The 20,697-nt window shown below is 51.9% G+C and overlaps 1 protein-coding gene across 1 annotated transcript in view; it reads right to left on the reverse strand.

The window, feature by feature from the left end:
- GREB1 (growth regulating estrogen receptor binding 1) overlaps positions 1-20,697 on the reverse strand; it is a 69,670-nt gene that overhangs the window by 18,835 nt on the left and 30,138 nt on the right. The window contains exons 13-21 of the mRNA XM_027113798.1: positions 20,358-20,555; positions 19,453-19,633; positions 17,525-17,720; positions 15,944-16,080; positions 10,230-10,569; positions 8,308-8,423; positions 6,806-7,005; positions 4,492-4,581; positions 1,130-1,743 (exon numbers count right to left, since the gene is read on the reverse strand). Of these exons, the coding sequence (XP_026969599.1) occupies positions 1,130-1,743; positions 4,492-4,581; positions 6,806-7,005; positions 8,308-8,423; positions 10,230-10,569; positions 15,944-16,080; positions 17,525-17,720; positions 19,453-19,633; positions 20,358-20,555 (2,072 nt within the window). The remainder of the gene's footprint in view (positions 1-1,129; positions 1,744-4,491; positions 4,582-6,805; positions 7,006-8,307; positions 8,424-10,229; positions 10,570-15,943; positions 16,081-17,524; positions 17,721-19,452; positions 19,634-20,357; positions 20,556-20,697) is intronic.

Below are 20,697 nucleotides of genomic sequence, written 5' to 3' on the forward strand. Positions count from 1 at the left end.
CACACACGCAGACACATACACTGATTTTCTTCATAATTGATATGACACCACGTATATATTATTCTGCAACTTGATCTGTAAAATGTAAATATCTTAGAGAAATGTCAACGTCAGTATATAAAGAGCTATTGAATAGTTCAAACTTTCTGTGGCTGAATTGCATGATATTGTTGTGCCCAAATGTTTTCAACCGAACTTGCCCAATGCAACTTAAGTTGTCTCCAGTCTGTTTTTTAACTACTGTAAACAATACAAAAATGAGCATTCTTATACATATTTTTGTGGGTTTGGGTTTCTTGGGGTAGGTACCTGGCAGGGGAATGAACATTTGGTGTGAAAAGGAAACACGTCTTGAATTGGGACAGTGATGATGATGGTGACAATAACAGTGCTTTCCAGGGGTCAGGCCATGTTCCAGGCGCCCTACAATTATTCTCTTGTTTAACACTCCTGTTTTTGTGATAGAGTTTATCACAAGGCTATTATCTTCCTCACTCTCAGATGAGAACAGTGAGGCACAGAGAAGGCTGGAACCGGCCCAGGGCTCAGGTGATGTTCTAGTCCGAATCCAACCCCAGGCAGTTCACTGTAGGGCCCACCCTCCAGCCCTGCCCTGTCTGGCCGAGCCCCCTCCCAAGACCCCAAAGCAACCTCGTGCGTCCTCCTCACACGCTCACGACACCTGACATTCACACCGCCCAGGTTCCTGCCATGTTGACAGGTGAAACGGTCTTTTGTTGTCAGAAAAACACAGAGAGCTGGGAGATGGTGACAGGTTTCTCATCTCCCTGTTCAGTTTCACCAAAATCTTGCAGGGCAGAAACAGGGGTTGGCTTCCATTGTCAGAGTGGGAGGGAACCGCAGACTGACCGTGAGGACTGAATGCAATAGTGTGGGAAATGCAGAACCATTGTCTGAAGGAGCAACAAGCACCTGCAGAGAACTCCACCCACACATCACGCAGAGGAGGAAACCGGGGTCAGAGGATGGAGGTCACCCAGCCGTCCACCTGCCCACTTAGGGCCGTCTGAGATTCCACCACGGGAAGGCAGGTGTGAATAAGCCCCAAACCTGCCTCTGGGCGCAAACACAAGCCCCGCGGAGCCCGGGCGCATGGGGCGGCACCCACCTGGGGGGGCCCGCTGAGCAGCAGCCGGCGCGGGTGGAAGCCGTCCACGCGGCCCTCGGCGCGGCTGCCGTAGTCCATGTGGCTGGGCCGGGGCACCGTCCACTGCCGGTAGTACAGTGACTGCTCTGTGGACGTCATGGTCTTGCTGAGCAGGGGCCGGAACGAGCTGGCCCACATGACCGAGTGCGAGGGCAGGAGCGAGGCGGCCTTGGGCAGGCCGCTGCCGTCAGTGGACGTGACCATGTCGTACACCAGCTTGGGCAGGAAGACCACAGGCGGCCGCCGGCAGGTCTTGGTCATGGAGCACTGCGCGGCCTGCAGGACGAGCGGGCCAGCGGCGGGCATCGCGGACGAGCCCGAGGAGGACGATGAGGGAACTGACACCTGGATGCTCCACTGGCCGGTCTTGAGGCCGGGCTCCGGCTGGGGGGCCAGCCCGGGGCTGCACCTGCTGATGACCGACGGCGGCCCCCGCCCTGCCCGGGGCCACTGTCTGTCTCCCAGGGCCCTGCCCTCCTCCGCGGGGCCGCAGGGCTGAGGCGATCGGGCCCGGTCCCCCCGCGAGGGCCCCGCCGGCTGAGCCTGAGCCGGGGACTCGCCGCACCGCGCTGAGCCTGCGGAGAGAGGGTCCCGTCAGTCAGGGCCCCGCACCCGCCGCTCCTGCTTCTGCAGCACCAACTCCCCTTACCTGCGACGACTGGGAATTTCCGTCAATGCCATCCCACCTCTGGTTAAATACAGACTCCTCTGTCCTTCTGACAAAGCCAAGAGGCACTGCGGGGAGACAGCCAGCACCACTCCCTGGCCCCACACACGTCGCAAAGGCCTCTCCTCGGCACCCCCCCCCCCGATCTGTTCCAGAACCCTCACCTTCAGGGCCCAGCCTACACTCCTGCTTCTGTGCGGGTGGGTCCTGGAGCTCTGAACTCCCCTCTGCACAGCATAGCGGTGCTTCTGGTTCAAAGCAGCAAAACTCACAGGACTGAAAAGGCTTGACTAATGCTACAACCACTTAGCTTCTAGAAGAACTCAAGACGGAAAATGCAGTATGCACAGCAGCTACCCAAATACGGGGTTTCTTTCGCCCTTTTCCCCACGTGGACCATGTTGAAAGGCAAGAAGAGTGTGGGTCCCTGGACACGGAGGGGCGGCGTTGTCTGTCTTTCACATCAATCCAGCCGCATCTGCCCGGGGCAGGCGGGCCAGCTCTGAGCAACCCCGAGGACCACATCTCCATCTTAGCTCTGCTGTCTTCCTGGAGACGAGGGGAGCTGCTTCCCAGGCCACCCTCCCCAGACCCCGCCCCACGACACTTGGCTCAGCCTGCGCTGCTCACCACATGGCTCAGCTAACCTCCCCACCGGATCCCAGCTCCCCAGCAAGGCTCTGACTCAACCCCGCAGCCTGGCAGGCTGCTTACAGGCTGCTCGTGGACAGAGGAAAGGCAGCACCGGCCTGTCCCCCTGGGCTAAAGGCCTGACTCCTGCTAAAATGCCTCTTCCCCGGGCAAGCCACCCGAGGGGATCAGCTCAGAGGCAGCAGAGGAGCTAAGGACCAGGGTCGGGGACGCTGTGAGGACCTGGGCATCTGGCCCGGGGGAGGGACAGGTGGACACAAAGCACACGAAAGGGGCAGGAGGTTCCAAAAGTAGACCACGGGGACCCAAATGTCTTCACTCATGTCCCAGGTCGTGAAGCCCAGACTGGGAGGACCCGGAGGACGGAGACCCACACTGATGTTTCTCTCCATCCACCCGCCCTGACCTCAGTCATTCTGCCTCGGTTGAATCCAGGGGGACTGTCAGTCTATAAAAGAGGGACTCAGCCCCTCCCAGGCTGACTCATGTGACCCCGCCCCCGGCTCTTGACTCCTGTGGCCAAGTCTCCTCTCCCTGGACCTCCTGAAACGTGGGAGTTACACTGAAGGCCACAGGAAGCATCTCATCAGAGACCCCTAAGATCCCAGGACGCTCTGAGGAATTTCAAAAAGCCACCTCACCGGAAGAGGAGGCTGGCTGGCAGCCTGGGCATCCTACTCCACCTGAAGACACTGCACAGACCTGCGTGTCCCAGAACCTTCTAGAAAGCTGTCAGCCCAGGATCAGGGAAGAACGAAGCACCACACCTCTCCATTCTAACGGCACAGATGCCCCCCTGGTGCCCTGGGCTCCCTCTATTGCTTGGGGCAGGAGGATGACAAGCTGTAGCATTTGGCTTTTCTGACTCCAGCCTCTAAATCAGACCTTTCTTCTATCACAGAGACCAGGCTCACGTTAAGGAGGCCTCGTCTGACTCCCTCTGTGCACACCTGTGAGGGAGAGCCCCACCACTGGCCCAGTATTATCCGTGGGCAGGTGGGGAGGGGGAAGGAGAAAGGAAACCAAAGAAGGCCCCAAGTCAACCCCCTGATGTGCTCTGACCTTTGCAGCCATGCCCTGACCCTGAGCTGTAACCCTGGGACCACTCACTGCACCCAAGCACCACACACACCTTCAGGCCCCAAGCCTCCTCTACCTGTGAAGTCTCCTCCACCTGGAATACCTTCTCCTGCACTGGAAAGCCTTCTCCTGCAAGGCCCAAAGGCCAGCTGCTCTCTGAAACCTGCAGGGATCACACCCTACCGCTAAATCTGCCTCACCTGAGACAAAATGAATTCCTTCCTCATATGCATAACCGTAACACCTCACAGGTGTGAATATGTGTGCAGAAAAAATACAGCAGCCCCTATTGCAACATAACCTGGTCCAAAGGAACAATGGTTTCCTTGAGAGCAGGTCCGTATCTAATTGGTCTCTCAATGCCCTGAGCCAGGTAGAGAGTAGGTTCTCCGTAAATGCTTGTGGTGGGAAGACGTGCCACACTGTCTCACGTGTGCCCGTCCTGACTGCTCCTGAGGCCGAGGCATCCCTCAGAGCAGAGACCTGGAGCACTTCATCCACATTCCCCACCCCCTCCACCAAAGTGTGGTCCAGGTCCAGGGGTCAGTGACACTTGCTAAATTTTGTTGTTTCTCCCCCAGTGAAGTCTTCTGTGTCCACTTCTCTCTGCCCTCAGACTTGACAAGAACACTCACCCAGCTCCTCTCCCCTGATTCCAACAGCTGCCTGCAGAGCACAGAGGGAGGGCCCTCTGACACCACCCGGCACAGGCCCTGCAGGGGCAGAGGCCACGACCTCCTCCCGGGAAGGACCCCCCACTCCCCGCCCAAGTCCAGAAAGACGCGTACTCTCTAGAAAGGCCAGTTCTTCGTAGATCCCTTCTCTTTCCAGTTCTAGTTGAAAATAAAGGATCTCTTTTCATTCTTTGAAATCTCAAAAAACAAAAACGGTCCAATTGTGGGATCTTTACCCCTTGGAGACTTACTGGATGCCTTAGAGGAGAGGGATGAAGACGCAGAGTCATGGGAGCGGGATCGTTCTCTCTTCACGGGGCTCCTCTTCTCTGATGTGGAGCCTGTTTCAAAACACACACACTGAAGAGGCCTCGTAATCATGGTCCTGTACGTTCCCCCAGCACTTCACAGTTTACAAAGTGCATTCACACATATCATCTCTCATCTGTCCACCCACCCACCCACCCACCCATCCATCCCTCCATCCATCCATCCCTCCCTCCCTCTATCCCTCCCTCCCTCCCTCCCTCCATCCATCCCTCCCTCCCTCCTTCCATCCATCCATCCCTCCATCCCTCCCTCCTTCCATCCATCCATCCATCCCTCCATCCCATCCATCCATCCATCCCTCCATCCATCCATCCCTCCATCCATCCCTACTTCCATCCATCCATCCCTCCTTCCATCCCTCCTTCTATCCATCTATCCATCCATCCATCCATCCCTCTTTTCATCCCTCCATCCATCCCTCCTTCTATCCATCTATCCATCCATCCATCCCTCCCTCCTTCCATCCATCCATCCATCCCTCCATCCATCCATCCACCATCCATCCATCCATCCATCCCTCCCTCCTTCCATCCATCCATCCATCCCTCCATCCATCCATCCACCCTCCATCCATCCATCCATCCATCCCTCCATCCATCCCTCCATCCATCCCTMCTTCCATCCATCCCTCCCTCCTTCCATCCCTCCATCCATCCCTCCTTCCATCCATCCCTCCATCCATCCCTCCATCCCTCCATCCATCCCTCCTTCCATCCCTCCCTCCATCCCTCCTTCCATCCCTCCATCCATCCCTCCTTCTATCCTTCCATCCATCCATCCATCCAACCATCCCTCTATCCATCCATCCATCCCTCTATCCATCCATCCATCCTTCCATCCCTCCATCCATCCATCCCTCCATCCATCCACGTTCCCAGGCCTCCTCTGAGGGAGTACTGAGAAGTCAGAGCAGGCCAGTGAGGCACTGGTGGGTCAGTGAGGCTCCTGCCCAGGGGTCACAGCTACAGGACAGAGTAAGGAGAGCAAAGAGGGAGGAGCCCAGGGGCCAGGTGCCCACCCAGCAGGGAGAAGTAGGAACAGGGAAATATCCTGGGAAAGGTGACCCTGATCCCAGTTCTGAAGGGCCAGCAGGGATCTCCAGGTGAAGCACGGAGCAGAGGGGACTCGAGTGGACGGAAGAACGCCTGTGTGGCCCAGAGGTGACAGAGCAGAGCACATTCATGGGATGAGTGTGGCCAAGAGCCCGGGGTGCGGCGTAGGGGCCAGAAGCCAAGAGGAACGAATGGGGAAAGGAAGGAGGTGGGTCGGGAGATTCCAGGAGTGTGGATTCACTCCACGGGCAATTCCATGTCAGGGTCCCATTCACGTCTGCGAAAGGTTCCCACAGCACCAGGCGGGTCCTTCCACCCCACTTTACAGATGAGTCATCTGAGTCTTGGAGAGGTGACATGACCTGTCCAAAGCCACACAGCCAGAGATGGAGGGGGAAGAGAGTCCTCATCTTCCAGCTCTCCTTCCATCTCTCTCTCTCTGCTACACCAAACCCCACGAATGCCTTGCATATTTGTAGTAGCAGCTTTTTATTTTCTCTCGCTATCCTGTTGACGACAGCCAAATGCCTTGCATTGCTCCGATTTATGTGTCCTATTAAAATACATGGCGTTGGGCTTCCCTGGTGGCGCAGTGGTTGAGAGTCCGCCTGCCAATGCAGGGGACACGGGTTCGTGCCCCGGTCCGGGAAGATCCCACATGCCGCGGAGCGGCTGGGCCCGTGAGCTATGGCCGCTGAGCCTGCGCGTCTGGAGCCTGTGCTCCGCAACGGGAGAGGCCACAGCGGTGAGAGGCCCGCGTACTGCAATAAAAAATAAATAAAAAAATACGTGGCGTTGAACTTCGATGTCTGCAAACGAAACTAGCCTGTTTTCATAAATCTCAATAAGGGACAGGTCCTGTTAATTCACGTAGAGGAAACAAGCGAGTGAACCTTAAACCAGGCAGTAATTCCACCAGCAATTCAAACAAGGCATGAACTTAAAGCCTAGGAAATGTCCATTTTTCTTCCTACTCTTTAAGAATTCTAGAGCTACAAAGAACCTGTTGGGATTTCCATTTTCTCACATGACCAAAAATGAGGGGGAGAAAGCAAAATCTGAAATCATTGAGGGATTTCCCCCAAAGACGTATGTAGATGTCTCTCATCGGGAGCTGCTGACCAGCAGGTGGGCCCAGGGCTGCGCCGCGCGCGGGACAGGTGTCCAGCCCGGCCCTCCGCACCTTCCGTCACCAGTTCCTCATCCTCGTTGTCTGTGCTGCTCAGCTTTTCGGCGTCGCTCTCCAAGGCCTCACTCCGGGCCCGCTTCTCCAGGGGAGCCTCGCTGCTCACAAAGTAAGCAGCCAGGCCCAGTTCCTGCTCCAGTGCCGTCCTCACCAGGCAGGAGGAGTTTATGAGCCGCAGGTCACAGTACCGCAGAGACCTGGGAGGAAACGGAAGAAGGGCTCTATCGACTGCCTTCTACAGAGGAGGTACTGCTCGCGCTGGGGACCAGCACGCTGCCTTCCTCGCTAGGCCCCTAGGACTCATGCAAACGGAGAAGCAAACAGCATCACTGCGACCCCTGAGCAACACAGTCTGTTTGACTGCAAGTCTCTGGGGGCCCCTGCCGTGGATTTAGCCCCCCGCTGCTTGGAATCAAAAGAACACTGACTTTCAGGTCAGACAAAAAGGAGGCTTGAACCCCAGCCCTGCCACTTCCTGGCGACAGACCCTCAACAAGCTGGGCAACGTCTTGGAGGCTCAGATTGTTTTCAAATGAAAGACGGCCGTGAATATTAATAACCATCTACGTGCACTGCTGGGAGAAATATATGTAATAAGTGGATATTTGATGATTCCATCAACATTTAAAATGTGCCCAAGACTATGCCCCATGCAAGGGAGAGGATGGTCATCAAGGGGTCGCCATACTGGAAACGAGAGTCTGCCTGGGAAGACATGCCAATGAGTCACGACACACGTGGAGGAGGGGGCACAGAGGGCAGGCTGGGGCAGGGCTCGGAGCTGCGCGGGGGAAACGGCAAAGGGCTTGGAGAGAGGCAGATGGGGGTTGCAGGTAGGCTTTTATTAAAGCAAATGACCTTTCACTTGCTCATCTATAAAACAGGGCAGTAATACTATGGTCGTAAGGTGCAAATGCTAGATTAAAAGTCTAGCCCAGTGCCTGATACAAAAAGTAAATGCTTGCTCAACGTTAAGATAGACTAAGGCATTGTCTTAGCCCTTACGGAGTTGAGGAATAGAAGACTTGATCCGTGACACGGCAACAACTGAGGTTGAACCCTGTGCGGACACTTTTACCCGGCCCGTGAGTACGCGGCGCAAGGTGGCCCTCACGAAAGTGTCGTGTGGCCAAACGGCAAGGAGCCGGGAGGCCCCGGTGTCCGCCATGCAGCGCACTGGCTTAATCTCTGTAAACCTCAGCTTCCTCATCAGCTACCGGGCCTCCACCCATGGAGCCCGGCAAGAGTCCCCACATCCACCAGCACGAGCCCGGGGGGTGCCTGTCCGAGAATTAGGAAAAGCTGCCCAGGCCTCAGACGCATTTCACTGACATTTGCTGGAAAACGGTCACCATGAAGATACACATCTATGATGACTCTGATGTGAATGCATTCCCAAGAGTCGGGCAGGGGAAGCCTGACCTGGCAAAGCCCCCAGCGGCGAGCCCAGGCAACTGGCTCCTCAGAGACCCCCAGGTACACAGTCCCTCCCCACTCACCTCGGTAAGGACTCCCCGTGTGGGTCCATCCCACTAAAGATCAGGATGCACGGCAGGCCCTCCAACTCCAGGTACGTCTGAGGCCTCCACTCCGCATCCTCAATCTTCTGCCACATCTGCAGGTAATTAAAAAGAAAGCTGTGGGCTTCCCTGGTGGCGCAGTGGTTGAGAGTCCGCCTGCCGATGCAGGAGACACGGGTTCGTGCCCCGGTCCGGGAAGATCCCACATGCCGCGGAGCAGCTGGGCCCGTGAGCCATGGTCACTGAGCCTGTGCATCCGGAGCCTGTGCTCCGCAACGGGAGAGGCCGCAACAGTGAGAGGCCCACGTACCGGAAAAAAAAAAAAAAAAAAGAAAGCTGTAAGACTTCTTACTTTCCAACCAGCCCAGCTCCAAGGGAACCTTGATGTCCTTCTGCTGATTTAAAGCCCTTGCAATGCCTCGCTGGATTTTTATCAAATTTAAACTGCAAATAGGCATACCACTGGCTTCACCACGGGACGCCCAGCCACATAGAACACTGCCTAGCACTCATCAGCCGTTCAAGAGATATCTGCCAACAGACTGACTGATTCTTTTTTTTTTTGCGGTACGCGGGCCTCTCACTGTTGTGGCCTCTCCCGTTATGGAGCACCAGCTCCAGACGTGCAGGCTCAGCGGCCATGGCTCACGGGCGCAGCTGCTCCACGGCATGTGGGATCTTCCCGGACCGGGGCACGAACCCATGTCCCCTGCATCGGCAGGCAGACTCTCAACCACTGCGCCACCAGGGAAGCCCCTGACTGATTCTTTGCGAGACAGTATATACCCAACTGCCTGACATTCGGTGCGAGACAGTATATCCCCAACTGCCTAACATTCGGTACTATGTTCTCTCCGCTGTGGGGCTGTGCCTTCACAGTGCCTTCCCAATTATTCTCTCAGTATTCTCACCCTAATCCTTTTGCATCCTCCGTCACCTGTACATTTAGTGAAAGGCAATTATGGTCCAGGCACTGTGCTAGTCTGGGAGTCTGAGATGTGTGAGGCTGTCCTTGCCCTTCTCTGCTGGGGGAGGAGCAAGATGACAGGCAGGGAAAGCAGAACCTGCCCCGGTTTGGGGGGCGCAGGGGGACAAGTAGGGGGAAGGGCAGCTTCCTGAAAGAAGAAAAGACTCTGGGGACTTCCCTGGGGGTGCAGTGGTTAAGAATCTGCCTGCCGAGGCAGGGACACGGGTTCGAGCCCTGGTCTGGGAAGATCCCACATGCTGCGGAGCAACTAAGCCCCTGTGCCACAACTACTGAGCCTGCGCTCTAGAGCCCGTGAGCCACAACTACTGAGCCTGCATGCCACAACTACTAAGCCCACGTGCCACAACTACTGAACCCATGAGCCACAACTACTGAAGCCTGCGTGCCTAGAGCCCATGCTCCGCAACAAGAGAAGCCACCGCAATGAGAAGCCCGCGCACCACAACGAAGAATAGCCCCGGCTCACCACAACTAGAGAAAGCCCGCGTGCAGCAACAAAGACCCAACACAGCCAAAAATAAATAAATAAATAAGAATTTTTTTAAAAAAAGACACTGAGTTGAATTCTGCAGATTGATAGGCATCAGCTAAATTAACAAGAAGAAGAGGAAATGAATCCCCAGAAGGAAATAAAATCAAGCTACAACCCAGAAGTTTGAAAGAGCAAGACAGTGTGTTTTTTGGGGGGTGCAGCTTTTATAAGTAATGTGGTGCAGCTGGACTGAAAGCTGCAGGTAGGGATGTGGCGAGAGAGGCAGCTGGAGGGGTGGCCCGGTATGCAGAGGCCACGATGGACCTATGGACCGGGATGGGACCTTAAGGAGTTTGTTGCCACCCCACTCCCTCTCCTCCCCTCCCCCTGGTGGTCCCGCCCCACTGCCCTCCCAGGAGTCTATCCCCACTCCTGTCCCACCTTGAGCTGCTTCAAGAAGTGCTTCCCGATGGTGATGCCAGAGCTGGGGTTGCCCAGGATGATCTCAAAGTGCTCCTCCAGGGCCAGCCGCGCCCGCACGTGGGCCAGCCGTTCGTAGGCCACGGCCGCCAGTGGGGAGCAGGGCACCCGCAGCAGGACCATGAGCCCGTGGCCGCAGGGGCACTGCTTCGGGGAGTTGATGAGGTTCTGCGTGATCTCCAGCGTCTCCACCGATGTGTAGTTCTTCATCTGAGAGAGGCCGCTCACGGCCATCATCGCGGCCGTGTAATGCTGCACGAGAACAAAGGTCCTGATCACCGCACTGTGCAGGCGGGGGAACCTGCAAGGAACAGAGAGACCACGTCGTGACCCAGGGCTGCACCCCCCAAGGATGCCGGGAGAGCTCCGAGACAGAAAGGCCTTCCCGGGGCAAACAAGTGACCCAGACACCTGCCATCTCGGGCACAGGCAACTCCTGGATCACAAACAAGTGGTGCTGCCTTTTGAAGCTGGTTGTTTACAACCCGAAATTGAAGTCTTTCTTAGAAGTCAAGTCAAAAACTGCTTTATCATTTCCAGCTGAGAAACAGAAGCAAAGTTTTGCTGTTGCTGCTGGCTCATACTAGCTGCTCAATAAAGATCTGTTCAATGACTAGATGAATGAGTAAAATAAATGCCCATCATCAGCTTAATTTATGTTTCCATGAGTTAGGTAATTTGCCCCAGGTTCCCACTGGCAATAGAAGAACCATCAGTAATCAGTACGTAAGTGCAGCTACCACTTACCCCAGATTTGGGGGACCATCCTAAAGGCATATCATTCATTTCATGTACAGTGAGTTATCAGAAATGCAACTAATGTGATTTTAATTGGACAGATGAATTACAAATCCAAACACAGCCGGTCAAACCAAGAATCCCAGTTTTTGTTTCAGAAGCTGTGGTCACACGAAGGGGGAGACCCGTCCCACAACTACGTGCACTGCCAGAACAGCGCTGACCCTTGTGCCAGAGACAGACCCCAGAACACCACCAGAAAAACCCAAGTCACTGGATGTCGCTCTGTGTTTCCAGTAGGAATAGACAAATTGATGTTCCGTTTACAGGCAATGCTCTCGGCGGTTTATTTAGATGGAATGAGTCCCTTGACTCAGTGGCTTTTTGGAGCAAAGATAAAGTAGTTTCTTGACCTACAAAGACAGGAACATTCCCACGGCCCGTGTCACCCTGTGAGTTCTATCAGGGCAGCCAGCTCACCTTCCAACAGCATCTCTGATATCTTCTGCCCATCGTTATACTTTTGTTCATTCTTTCTCCTTAGCACTCAACTACTTTGTGGCGTCTATGAACTGAAGAGTTGGCCTGGCAGACTTGCCAATACCAGTGCCGTCTTGGGAAGGCATTAAGGGTCTGCAGGTTCTGACACAAAGGGGACCAGTGGCCCAAGCACTGCTTTACCCTGCCCCTGGTGCACTGGCCAAGTAGTGCCCAGGAAGAAAGAGAGCAGAGTGCAAAATGCATTGTCTCCACTCTACAGCACTGCCCCAGCTGTGGTGGCCCCTTGTCACCTTGAGCAAGGTAAGAAGAGCAAGGTGTCCCTTAGGGAGCAGCACACTCTTCTCCCCACGTCCAACATCCGCTTTCCACTCTGCTCAAAGGACAAGCAGAGACTTCTGCTTCAGGCCAAGACAGAGTAACAGGGACCAGATTTATTTTTCCATCAGAAATAACTAAAAATCTGGATGAATATATGAAACAACAGTGTTTCAAGACAATGAGCAACGAAAGACAGGGATCCTTTGAAATGGGAAAGAAATTAGGTGAGTCTCCGGTCTCCACCCGGAAAGAGTTCCCAGGATTGCTCAGGAAGGAGGAACCCAGGCAAGCCCCAGTGTCTCCCTGAGTTGAGGAAAGATCTGGAGTCCAGGGAAACCAAGGCAGCCAGAGTTCATGGGGGAAATTACCAAAGAGGAGAGAGCTGCACAGACAAGAGAACTCAGGAGAGCCGCAGAGGGTCCCACTCAAGTCCTCAGCTAAGTGGCGATCCGTGCATATATGTGAGAAAACTACCCAAAGCCAAGAAAAGGACCATCCAAAAGGATGAGAGGGAACAAGACTTCAAACTCACACAGGGCTTGGAATAGTTCCCGTTCCCAACGCCAGTGTGGAAGACATCAAAATTCATGAAATATTGTAGAGTACTTAGAGGGTTTCACTTCAGTAGTGAACAAAATTAGCCCTAGACTAAAAACTGCTCTGGTCCTGCCTAACAAAGTTTAAAAGCAAGACCTGAAAGAATTAAACTGTTTCCAAGGAACTTAACTGTATCTCAGAACAAAGCTTAAGAAGATTTATAGGAATACAAATATATCCAGCACCCAACGAGGTAAAATTCACAATGTCTGGCATCCTCTCAAAAATTACCAGATATGTAAAGAAGCAGAAAAATACAGCCCATAATAAGGAAGGGGAAAATCAACCAATGGAAACTGACCCAGAAACAACACAGATGACAGTATTAGTAGAGAAGAACATTAAAACAATTGTTATAACTACATTCCATATGTTTAAGAAGATACAGGAAAAATTGAGCATTTTAAATGGAAACATAAAAAAGACTCAGATTCTAGAGATGAAAACTAAAATGTCTGAAACAGAAAAAAAACTGGATCCTGAATTCTCATGGGAGCTACCATCTTGGTATTTGGCCCGGCCCTGCCAGCTACAATGGATCAGTTCAGGAATGGCTACCTGACCCAGGATGGGTCATCAGTCTTTTCTTGGGATTTTTCAAACTATTTATAAGAATCAGTCCCCTTCTAGAAGCTGGAGAATATGAAGTTCAGCAGCAGCTAGGGATGATGTTGTCAGCACATGGAAGAAACCAGTGTGTGATGAGATACACTAAGCTAACACAGAGAAAAATACCAAAGACAAGACAACACAGTCTTGACAGTGTTTAATACCTAACTTAAGTTGTTCCTGAAACCAGCTGCATCTGGTTCTGTGGTTTATTTATTCAACCTCTCCTTTTATTTCATGAGTCAGCGCATTCCTCTCCCTTTCCTAAAGTAGTTCAAGTTGGGTTTCAGTCACTTGCAAGGAACAGTCCTTATTAATAAACAAACACAAGTAACAATTTATTATCAATTTGTCAGTGTGTACCTTCATGTATGTGCTACCTGATATTGTCTTTCTTCTTCTCTTAGGAACCTGTTATATGACTATTTTGCTTTTGTGAAAAATAAAAATAAACTGGATGTGACTGAGAGCAGGAAAAAAAACACTAGTAAACTTGAAAACATAACAATAGAAAGGATCTAAAATGAAACAGAGGGAAACAGAAAATAATGACTGTAGCATCGGAGAGCTATGTAACAACTTCAAGTAGGCTAATACATGTACAATTGGATCACTCTAAAAGGGGAAAGGAGAGACGTAGAAAAAATTTTTGAGGAAATAATGACTAAAATTTTTTCGTATTTGATGAAAATTCAATTAACTCAAGAAACATGAAGAAAACCACACCAAGGCCTATCTTAATCAAATTGCTTAAAATCAGTGAAAAATTTAAAACATTTTGAAGTAGCCAGGGTTGGGAGGGAGTGGTGGGGAAGAGAGGTCATTACACAGAGAGAAACAAAGGTGATGATGACAGCAGACTTCTGGTTTGAAACAATGTATGTCAGAAGATAGTAGAGCAACATCTTTAATATTTTGAAAGAAAGAAGTCAACCTAAATTTTATACCCAGGGAAAATATCTTTCAAACATGAGGCAAAATAGAGACTTTTGAAGACACATAAAAGCTGAAAGAATTCATCACCAGCAGACCTTCCCTCCAAGAAATGTTAAAGAAAGTCCTTTGGACAGAAGGAAAATGATGCCAGATGAAAATCGGGATCTACCCAAAGGAATGAAGAGCACTGGAAGTATTAACTATGTGCATAAATAAAAAAGGAGGTCTTAAAAAATATTCTTATTTAAATATCTTTAAAAGATGACCGACTGCCTAAAGCAAATGCGATTTACTGGGGAGTTTATAACATATATAGTGAAATGTATGATAACAAAAGCACAAAGCCTAGGAGGAGAGAAATGGAAACATACTATTGTAAGAATCTTATACAGGAAGTGGCACAGTATCGCTTGAAAGCAGACTGTTCGGGCAGGTTCAATGATTTGCCTAAAGTTAAAAGTAATGAAGAGTAGAGCCAGGAGGTATGGTGCCACGATCACTCTGGCCTTCTACCAGTGTGAGAGCTCGCTCCGTACAGCTTAGTAGGTCTACTGTTTTGGACTTAAGTGACCAGGATTTGGTCTGGCTTCATTACAAACCCCCCACATGACTTTGGGCAAGTGACCTAACCCAAGTCTTTGTTTCTTTCTCTGTCAAGTGGGGGAATGACAGTGTCTCCTATCTCACTGTGCCATTGTGAGGATTATATTAGGCAATAAATGGAAAATACCGGCCCAGCGTCTACAGATCACTAAGCACTCAGCACATGCTTCCTGCACGAGGAGAAGCTGGGGAGCCAGGCAGAGAAGCAGAGGCAGGACAAAGGTCAGTTCTCACAGCCTTAGTGTAAAATCTTGGCGGGTGTCTTCCCTCAGCAAGGTTACGAGAGCTCAGCTGACGATCCTTGAGTTGGAGAAGTGGCCTGATTAAACCCATCAGCATCAGAGCTGAAAGGGATTGAGCTCCCCGAAGGGTGCTCTGGGGAACACGAATCCCATGAGACCATGGAGATTTATAGCACACACGGCACATTGAAGGCTTTGAGGACTCTCATTGCGAGAAGAATCCTTCGTTAAATGTAAGGTTTATCAAACACATATGACCATGGAACCCCTCGTGACATAACAACTATTAGGATCCAGCAGTATAGCCTGGAGCACAGCTTGGGAAGCACACGTCTAATTCAATCCCTTTGTCAGCAAGCAAGACAAATGAGGTACCACGAGGGGAGACAGCAGAGCTCAGTTCAACACCCACAACTGGCGGCAGAGCCATTCACTTTGTTTTGTATCAGACAGTCTGTAAAACTTGGCCTGGCTTTTCCACGTATAAACTGTGTGGATGTCGGCACTTAACCCCCCTGAGCCTCAGTTCCCTCATCTGTAAGACGGCAGTGCTGATATCCACCTCAGGGGTCTGCTGTGACAGGGCTGAAAAGGTAGCACTGACTCTGGGTTCACACCCAGTTCTGTCACTCGCTAGACGTGTGGCCTGAGAAAGCCACGGGGTCTCCCTGAGTCTCAGTCTATTTGCAAAATGGAAATAATAATAGCAACTGGCTCAGAGAGGTCGGGAGGACTAAATAACATAATGAAAGTAAGAACAGTGACTGGCAAGAAATAAGCACACAGTAGGTGATGTGCAAAGGAAATAAAGACAAAGCCAACTGACCGCCACTCTCTCTTCCTTGACACCTTTTGCTATCTCACCTCCCATTTTCTTGCCCTCCCTTGAGTCTCAGACATGCAATCCCACATTCTAGCATATTTCTGCCCATTCTCATCTCTCAAATTTTCTGGAACAACATCACCGGCCCAAAATGCAAGATGAGAAATAAACCAGGATCCCTTTAACGGAGGGACTGAGTCACCCAGGAAGGGAGAGCAGTGGCCCCTCCCTGGAATTCCCTGGCTGCACATCCCTCACCTTGTACTTGACTACGGAGCATTTTTAGTAACTTCAAGAGAGACGGGTACCTTTTTCCCAATGCGGTGACCATGGCCTCAAAGGAGCTGTCGTATCTCAGCAAGGGGAGGCTGTGTCCTGAGAGGGTGGACTCGATGAACTCGGACAGCCCAAAGTACTTCTTATTCTCAGGATACAAGTCCACTCCCTAAAACAGAAGCGCATCGGTCACGCAAACACTGCCTTTGTGGGGACTGAAGGGGTCCCATGCTGGGCGCACAGATGACCTGGACAGGCATCTTGATCTGAACTGTGCTGACTCTGCAATCCCCTGGGTGACGTTTTACAACTGTCTTTCCTCTGCGCCCCAGAGCACAGAGCACTCCACGCGTAAGGGCCGGCGCCTCCCCGTCAGTCAAGACTTTTCCATTCAGTTGACCCCAGTTCCTTCGCCAAGAAGAAAATCAGACTCTTTTTTTTTTTAAACACACAACTTCCTTTGTTAAAATTGCTTCTTTCCAACAATTTTAGCTGGTTTTAGGAATAGACAAATCAACTGTTTTGCCTTCAGCTGCTATTAAATCAGCAGAAAGAAATGCATTTATCCAACCAATTTTACCCACACTGATATAAAATTCCTCCCCAACTAGCATCAGAGCTTATCAAACTTCAGAGCACGGCAAAGTTGTGGGAGGATGCTAAAATTACAAAGGCATGAACTTCATCCTCAAGTAGCACAGTGGTTAAACATGAGGGCCGTGGATTTCGCTGGACTGGGTCATATCCCGGCTCCAGAACCTTCTAGCTGCATGGCTTTAGGCAAGTGGCTTAACCCCTCCCCTCTGCCTCATTTTCCCCATTTGTAAATCAGAAATCATCCTAGCACCTGTGCCTTATCTGAGTTCATATGATAAAGCACTTAGAACAGTGCCTGCCTAGCTCACGGTAAGCGCTACATAAAAACAAATGCCGTTGCTACCTCTGATTCTGAATCGGCAGGAAGGAACCCAAGCATTAGCACCTTTAGAAGTTCCCTGGATGATTCCGAGACACTCCGAAAAAGTCCGCAACTTGATGTCTACTTATTGCTTGTGTAATTAGGTGGAATCCAACCACCAGATTTCTCAAATTACCAGAATGACGGCTGTCTTCTATTTTGATGAGGAAATGGCAGGTGATAAGCTGAAATAAAGCTCACCAGGGTTTGTGGACGTGCGTTCAGTTTGACGAAGGAGATTTTGAACCTCGCTGCTGAAGGATGCAGGGGTAGGAAAGATAGGAACATTTCCAGGGCTTCTAGACAAACTTAGAGTCACCCCATGTGGAGTCCAAATCCCCACAGCCCTAGAGGGCTGTACGTCCAACACCAGGAGAGCAGGTGTTCAGAACGCTGCTCAGAGAGCTTCAGTCGCCAGAGAAACGGTGAACCGACTGTGTTGCATTACATGCTCTAAGACAGGGAGCCGACGAATGCACACAGGAAGGTTTCTAAAGACCAAGAAGGGTTTAAATCTAACCCTGGGTAGAATCAAAGCCAAGGAGCTGGAACCCACGGACCCTCAACTGGGCTAGTCAGTCAAGTCTTTAGTGAACAGGATCTCTCCCAGCGCAAGGTCATTGCTACAGTGGGCCCAGCAGCCTGGGACACTCACATTACTGTAGGAGGCCGGCCAGTGTATCTCATTGTAAGGACTGATGAGGGTGTGCTGCGTCTGCAGTGCGTACGGGAAGGAGGTCACGTGGAGCACCACGATGTTGGGGGCCTCCTTCACCTCCTTGCAGTTGAGCAATCTGTCCACCAACCCCACGGACGGGTCACTCTGGGAGTAGAGGTCATGAACAGTGCTACTGAGGGAGCAGAAGAGGGAGAAGAAATGATAAGTGCAATGGCAAGCACTGTCCTGTCATCTGATGACACTCAAGCAGTTGGATCAATTGACAATGAGCCTCCCAACGCCGGCAGCAATCAAAGCTTAGGGCTCTGCCCATGACCAGCAAAATGAAAGTTTAAATATGACTGCACTTCGGGTACCCGTCAGGGGCTCCCCTGAACACTCACGACTTATTAAAGCTTGGCTGGGGGAACAGTGTCTGTAAAGGATTGCCTGCAAGATACACAATCCACCCGCCTCTCTAGCACAGGAATGCTCACCCAGGAGTTGTCAATGAGTCTCGCCTTTTCTCCCTCGGCCCCATCTGATTGTACACCTGCCTCCTTAAATCCTTTTCTCCAACAGTCCTACTGATCTTTCTTTTTTTTTTTTAAATAAATTTATTTATTTTATTTATTTATTTTTGGCTGCATTGGGTCTTCGTTGCTGCGCGCCGTCTTTCTCTAGTTGCGGGGAGCGGGGGCTACTCTTCGCTGCGGTGCGCGGGCTTCTGACTGCGGTGGCTTCTCTTGTTGCAGGGCATGGGCTCCAGGTGCACAGGCTCAGCAGTTGTGGCTCGCGGGCTCCAGAGCACAGGCTCGGTAGCCGTGGTGCACGGGCCTAGTTGCTCCGCGGCACGTGGGATCCTCCCGGACCAGGGCTCAAACTCGTGTCCCCTGCATTGGCAGGTGGACTCTCAACCACTGCGCCACCAAGGAAGCCCTCCTACTGATCTTGAAATGACCCAAAGAGGACATAACATGGTAAATTCTGTACTAAATTTTAAAGTATAGGGTCAGGAATGGGAAGCATTTCGGACACGGGGCCGAGGAGACAAGTGCATCTCAGCCTTTCTCAGTGGGTCAGTGGTCTCAGCATTCTTGTCTGTAAATCTAGGGGGACAGGAAAACATCAGTGCTTCACCTTTCGGGTGGCAGGTAGCCACTCTGAGAAACCTGCCCACCAAATGAATGTGTACAATTTAGCTTTTTATATACTTCAGAATGTTCAAATTCCCCCACGCCCGTGCATGGACGCGAGAATGTAAACCCTTTAACTGGGCGAACTTTAAGGCTCCGGCCAGCCCTGAGCTTCAGGCCCTGCGCTAAATCAAAGCCTTCCTCCGATACCCGACCCACAATCTTCTTTCCCCCCTCGTCCATGTCAGCGGCAGTGTCTAAACACACAACCCCAAGGCCAGTCTCATGGACATGACCAATCCTGGTGAACACCCAGGAATCCTGCCAGACTCCAGGCTTGACACCATGTGAAATTCATCTCGATTTATGTTCATTTGAATTGAGAAAGTAAAACCTCCCCTGGGAAGGGCACCAGCTGTGACCCATGGTTTGCAGCGCCAGTGGGGCTCCACCAGGGAGGGGCCTGGGCAGAGCTACTCCCATCAGGATCCCTTCCCGGCACCTGTGGCTCTGCCACTGATACCCTCCCCCCCCCACCCCAGCCTGCGACATTGAGCGGGGTGCTTCCCTTCTCTCGTTGCCATAATGGTACCTTTCAGAGGCTGCACTAGATGATCCCTCAGGTAAGTTCCGGCCCTAAGGTCTGAAATACACCCGCAGCATCTGCCTACAAATGTCAAGCCCCCAACACCATTCATCTTCTTAACACTTACACCCACGGTATTATCCGTACATATCCATTCAAAGAAGGGAAATGCCAGCCCTGCCATGTGCCAAAGCCAGTCTAACCTCACGAGATCCCAGTGGGCGTGGTCGTGGATGAGGACGAAGAGCGTGTGTGGGTTCTGAAAGGAGTTTTGCAGAAAGGACTTGAACTTGGTCTGCGCCTCGGCATCCAGCTTCAGAACGTACTGCTCGACCCTCTGCTTGGTCATGTGCTCCTTCTGCAAGCCGAGCTCCAGCAGAACCCCTGCAACACAGTGAAGATACATCCGTGACTCCAAACACGGTCATGAGCTTCTCACTCAGCAGCAGACGCTTGAGGCGCATCTCCCATATGGCAGGTTCCTTGCCGGGACTGGAGGCTACAGGGATGCAGGCGGAACGTGTGAGTCAGGGAGGCCGATTCCCGTGCAAACGACTGTTGTGTCACTGCCTGCAGGAGCAGGGCCTGGAGGTGGGCCTGCTCCCCAGCGTGCTAGGTACACAGCCCACCCAGGGGCACAGCAAAGCTGCCTTCGTGAAGCAGCTGATCCCAGCGTGGGTGACTGAAAGAAAGGCAAAGGTCCCCTCTCACCCACCCAAATCATCTCCAGTCTGAACGCCACCAGGCCGTAGGTTAGAGCACTCAGAGTGAACCCTCCGAGTGAAGACATTGCCTCTCCGTGTGGTTCATGTTTACTTCCCTTGAAAGCACAGGGAAAATACATTAAGTTGACGCCAGATATCGGGACATACTTCACTGACTTGAGTGGGACAGAGGGAACACTCAAGTCATGTTCTACCTTTAACAGATTATAAAATAGTGGACAAGTCGCTTCCTCTGGGTATCAGTTTCATGAGCTATGAAACTGGGGTGTTGATACGGCACCCTCTACTTTAGAAGTAAAGATGGTGTTAGAATCCAAACCTGAATGCAAACAGATCAAAGCTTCTCCACACAGACTTCACACTTGCCCCTGAAAGGCCCGTACCTGAATGCCAGACGTGGAACAGGGTCTGCTGGTAGGTCACTTCTGAGGGTGGAATACAAATCAGAAAGTCCACCTTCTCAAAGGATCCTAAGTCCAGATTCTGGGTGCTGGAATCTGCGATTGAACACACGTGGGAGAGGAGCTTCTGGGCCACGGCGAGCTGGAAGGGCCGGATGCGGTGAGGCTCCAGATGGTAACCTGGAACCAGAGTTCCCGTCAAGGTGAGGTGCACGCCAGCGGATGGCTACAGCCCTGGCCCTCTGCTAGGGAATCCAGCAGGGGGCCCCCGTCTAGCACACAAAGGGATGAGGGAATGGGGAAAACACCAATATTCACTGAG

Source organism: Aethalodelphis obliquidens, unplaced genomic scaffold (assembly GCF_003676395.1).
Source record: "Aethalodelphis obliquidens isolate GAN/ISIS:26980383/991018 unplaced genomic scaffold, ASM367639v1 scaffold12, whole genome shotgun sequence".
NCBI classification, from domain to species: Eukaryota; Metazoa; Chordata; class Mammalia; order Artiodactyla; family Delphinidae; genus Aethalodelphis; species Aethalodelphis obliquidens.